Source organism: Trachymyrmex septentrionalis, unplaced genomic scaffold, assembly GCF_001594115.1.
Source record: "Trachymyrmex septentrionalis isolate Tsep2-gDNA-1 unplaced genomic scaffold, Tsep1.0 scaffold3, whole genome shotgun sequence".
NCBI classification, from domain to species: domain Eukaryota; kingdom Metazoa; phylum Arthropoda; class Insecta; order Hymenoptera; family Formicidae; genus Trachymyrmex; species Trachymyrmex septentrionalis.
Window position 1 is genome coordinate 526,607 of NW_017305462.1, and position 5,671 is coordinate 532,277.

Genomic DNA, 5,671 nt, shown 5'->3' on the forward strand with positions numbered 1-5,671 from the left:
AATAAATATATAAATATTTAATTTTTACAATAATTGACATAATTAATTAATTCAGCAATATTGGGTTATTATATTATATTTGTGCTATAACAAATCATAATCACAGTAACATACAAAAACATATACATGAGTGATGATTACGATACAGCTTCGCATGAAAAGTAATTGAGTCTTCACATCTTTTTCGTGAATCGTGAATCCTACTAGATCCGCCCTAAAACGCGTTGCCTCGAAATAGTGCTTAAAAAAACCATCTCGCGGTACATACTCAATATTGCTGTGCAACACTGTCGGATTAAACGCTACATGACACGTTATATAGGGGCTGGCTAGAAAGATAGTTTCATCCATCCCTTTGCACTCGTTCATTAATATTGAAAAATTTATTTCCTTATCAAACTTTTTAAAAATATCATACATATTTATAATCCTCAGACAAATAAAAATACCTTTTGTAACACAAAAATAATACATTTAAAACTGTAAATATTACGTGTAAGTATTGAAAACAATACTGTGTATTTATATAAATAAATTAATCAATTATATTCCAACGTGATAATTATTTTCTTTTCCTTTAAATTTATAGAATTTTATTAAATATAAATACGCTGACAAAAATGGACATGTTAGAACGTAATATAAAAATAATAATGTGGTTTCTAAATTCCATTTGGAATAATAATGTCTGTCGCAATTAGACAAGTTTGAGTGCAAAAAGATAACGATGTTTGCTAGGGCTTGTAAAGGTTTCGCGTCAAGCACGGCTAATAATTGATTTATTTCTCCGACAATTCTCGATTAATCATCTTCTAGAGAAACATTCGACGGGTGTTTGCGTTTGGCGTAGCGTAGGCATTTCATTTTGTACAAACGGCCAAACGTTATACATATATAATTCCATTTTAACTCAATAATGTTTCAAATTATTGGAATTTATTAAAATTAATTTAGATATACTTCATATTTACATATGTATATGATTCGCGTTAATTAAATTTGAATTTACAAATTAATGATATAGGTTTATAAATTTATCTTAGCTGCAAATTAAATATTAATTATTAATTATTTAAATCTAAATTGTTAATTATTTGCAATTCAAATATGAATCGATAACTTCTTGATCGTTTCTAAACAATTCGGCTGGCTTTTATATAATTTCTTCGTGATGAAGAAGACTTGCAGTTCAATATTCGTATCACAAGAGAATTCAGAAGGCAATAGTTTACAATAAAAAAAGATCACGAGTGAGTTTGGTCGTTTGTGCACACTTGCGTATCCGTCGATCTACAGACTTGAGTCTCGTTATCAAGTAGAATCGCTTATTCTTATCAAGAGATATCGAAAAACGTCTATAAAGATTCGTAATATGTGATACATTAGAAATATCCTCGAACGAACACCTTGCCGATAAAACCGTGCCGTTATTGAAGAAACTTGCGAACTCATCGTAATTAGCTTAATAACGACTTAATCTCAACTTGACCGGAAATTATTATTTTCAGTCATGCTTCTTCCATTTTCCATTTTATTTTCCTTTTCTTCCTTTAATTACACAAAAAACTATCCATTCGCAAGCTTCGGTGTTTTGTGCGCATTTTGTTATACAGAATCTCCGAACAACGAGACAATATACAATATGTGCTTAAACTTGGAAAGATGTAGTAGTGATTTCCACTAATCGCACATAAATCTGACGATAAATTAATATTTTTTTTTTTTTCCTACAGCGATTAATATATCTAACAGCTTTAATAAAGCAATCGTCGAAACCTAGAGACAAATCTGAATCATTTCAAATAATTATAATAATCTATTTCCTTGTAAATTAATTTCTAAATTATTAGTAAGTAATCTATTAGTAAGTAACCGCAAAAAAAGAAATTAAATTTAGAATTTAATTTAAACTAAACATCACATATTCTATATAGCAATATTAATATTACTTTCTTTATGTATGTAAATTATAATAATAAATATCTATTATAAAAGTTATATTTTATATTACTACTTTTTATATTTCGAAATTATTTTACTTCAACAAAAGACATATGCCTTTTGAAAAATTATGGATCATTGCTGTAAGTAAAGGGTTGATCTTTCAAAGGATTGATTGAAATGTTTGTCAAAATGATATGTATAGGATTTATCAGAAGCCAAAAGGTTATTGCTCAAAAACTTGTAGTTATCAAAAAACGCTGCCATAAATATTATTTCTTTAATCCTTTCGCGTCAATTATCTACAAAAAAAGCATCTCTCCTTTACAGTTTTAGTAAAGTGTTATACAATAATATCCAATGTATGGAAGAATCCCATAATTTTACATTAATGATATAATTAATAATAATATAAAAATATAATATACATTTATAGATTTATTAATTAATATAAAGTTGAAACAATAAATTCATAATATTGATCCATGATTGAGAAACTATTAATTAATACATTAATAAATACAAAATTTATCACCTATAATTTTTACTTTAGCAAGAGCCTTACAAAATATATTTTAAGTTAGACGCGAAAGAATTAACTCTCGAAAGAGATTGAAAAAGCAGAGAATTTTACGTGGACTCAGCAGCTATCATCGTTTCAAGCTTAAACGTCGAAATACCCTGAAGGATGCGGTTTCCATTATCTCGCACAAAGCCGATCCGAAAACAACGTAAGTAGCTAGTATCAGATATCGCATGAGTTCGTCTAGTAGCACTTGAAACGATACTTAGGGCCCGAGATCGGCGACGAAGGCCCCTGTTCCTATAACGACGTCAGAAGAAGCCAGCAGCATCCTGCAATAGTATGGTGATAGTATCGTGACGGGAGATTGACTGTGATTTTCCCGCTCTTTTCTCTCTTTGCTCTTTTCTCTCTCTCTCTCTCTCTCTCTTTCTTTCTCTCTCTCTCTCTCTTCAAATTGAGACGATGAACCCTAGCAGATGCAGCTGCTTTCGCCCTCTGACTCGGAGCCATTCTGCATCGGCGATTGATTCTGCAAGTCGACAGCTGCTTTTGTGTGTTAAGGCGTGTTGCATTTTCAACTTGCATTCTTATGCAAACGTAGCAATTTTGTCCCACTTTCTTTCCTCGATGTTTCTTAAGAAATTAATTAAATTTATATACTTTTTTTAAAAAGAAAATTAACCAAATCGTGTATCAATATAGATATATATATTTCGCACGATGCAGTGTCAGATTTCGTTGTGCCAATAGGAGGAGAAAGCGTTTCGAAAAATAAAATACCAAAAAGGCACTTTTTGCAATTTGGCAATATTATTGGTCAGTAAATACATTATTGCACTTGATAAACATTTGATTGGTAGCTTCAAACTTAATCAATGCGCGTCGATGTTCCAATAATACAATGAATTCTTATAAACCAAATAAAGTACAATGCAAATCCTTAATAAACTATAATAAACAAATGTTTTAAACGATTTTTCTAATATTATCTACAAATTTCTAAGTATTTATCCATTATTGATGATATTTGTCGCTTCCATCGAAGATCTCATAACTACTTTTTCTTTAATTTTCATCTAATCTAATAATAATCCTTCACACATAAGAATACAATTCTGATTTAATTGCGTATACCATCGCGTTTTAATTTCTCCTTATCAAAGCTAATAAAAGTGACAATCGAAAAGCGTATAAAAGTTCAAAAATGGGACGGAGAATATGTTCTAGAATTACTGACTAATTTGCTATAAATTTTCAAAACAAAATCTTATAGAAAAAGAATATTATATAAGAACACGGAATAAAATAAAAAAATAGATGTAATAAAAAATAGATGTATTATTATGAAGTAATAAAAGGTTCGATTCAACCTAAAATCCAGCTAAAATTAAATTTTAAATTAGCATTCTGCATTAATTGTCCATAAATGTTATCAATTATAAGCCTAATACAAAAAAATAAATATTTTCTTAGATCATTTGATACAAGCTCTACATATATTTAATTCTCGAAAATATTAAAATTATTGATATAAATTCTTTCTCTTACAAATTCGTTACATGTAATTTTGATGTTTTTCGAGAATTATTCTCAATAGCCTTTCATTTAATTTAAGAAAAAAAAAACTTGTAGGAGAACAATAAGAAAGTCGAGTTAAGTGAAAAAAATAAAGTTAAAAATAAATATTTTGAGATAAATTATATTCTCACATCAATGTTTTAAAAATAACGGCACAATAACAAAAAATTAATATAAGGGAAAAATAACAAAAATCCAGACAAACAACATAAAATATATTATGCAATATTTCTTTATATTATCGATAGTTTAAGTTTTTTTTACATAAATTAGAATATTAATAACAAATTATCAACAAAGGAGACATTACAATGTAAAAGTATCTTATTACAAATTAAAAGTTTTTTTTATCCAAATTTCAAATTATATACGTAATATACAAATAATGTTTTTCTCTTCTTTTATAAACTAATTCTTTATAAATTTACGTTGATCCAAAAAAAAACATATGAATAACAGCTAAAGGAAAGAAAATATTTGATTCAATAAAATAAATCTGAGTTTGTACAGAGTTATTCATTTATTCTACTCTTAAAGTATGCTTTGTAGAAAAGAGATATATAGTTAGCTGCTAATTAATTAGCCACTTATTCCGTAAAAAATTTCTTTTAAATGTACTTCCCTTCATTTTCTTTCTTTTTTTCTCGTCTAATTTTCCAGCGTCAATTTATTTGATATAATATTTATATATTTAGAGTTTGATCAAATTAAGCTTTCACACACACAATGTTGAGTTTTATCTACTTATTTTTTTCTCTATAGTATCGGATAAAGCGAGGATTTATATATTATTATTTATTAGTCATTAAGACTTGACTACTTAAAATGTTTAATTATCACGAGGACTGCATTTACGTAACGCGTTTAATCTATAATTCATGACCAATACTCCAAATCGATGTGATTGTTGCTAAATATGATAAATGCAAATGCAGCTTATTTTCCCTATTTATTGAAACGTATAAGACAATTAATATATCGTCTTTATTGATAATAAATTGTCTCTCTTTCTGTAAAATAAATAAAAACACAAAAAATGCAATTCATTTCTATCAGCCGTTTAATGTTAATTTGAGCAACTATCGATGTAGATTTAATTATACGCGTAAAAAAATACATACGATATTAAATAACCGATATTAACAAGCGAAATAAACTTAGATAAACTTTGATATTTTAATAAGGGCTGCACCAACTCTGTCAACTTTGATACATATTTAAATAAAGAAATAATTTTTTTAATTGCCTCTTTTTAATTTAAAGCTTGACTCTTTTATAAGGTGCATAATAAATACAGCATTATTAAAAAACGCAAAATACTTTTACCAATTAATAAAGACTTGTATAAGATTCAATAAATTTTAAATTATTTTAATTCAAATAATTATTTCCATTGACTAAATAATAATAATTTTTCAAATTTAAGCAATTTCGATCGTGTAATAATGATAAAAAATAAAACTAAAAATTTTTAATTTGATTTAATTTGTAAGAATACAAAATAGATTTAGATTAAATTCTCGCAACTTTTTTGAAAGTACTCCATAATTTTGTCAACAACATAATTACTGCATCAAAGTCGAAAGAATTAAATAACTTTTCTACGATCGGCTAATATATATATAT

General features: G+C 27.1%; 1 protein-coding gene across 1 annotated transcript in view; it reads right to left on the reverse strand.

Annotated features, from left to right (window-relative positions):
- Nucleotides 1–2,537: 2,537 nt before the first annotated feature.
- Nucleotides 2,538–5,671, reverse strand: part of LOC108749551 (ras-related protein Rab6) — an 8,544-nt gene continuing 5,410 nt past the window's right edge. Inside the window, exon 6 of the mRNA XM_018488324.1 lies at nucleotides 2,538–3,010. Within this exon, the coding sequence (XP_018343826.1) occupies nucleotides 2,937–3,010 (74 nt within the window). The 3' untranslated portion in view covers nucleotides 2,538–2,936. The remainder of the gene's footprint in view (nucleotides 3,011–5,671) is intronic.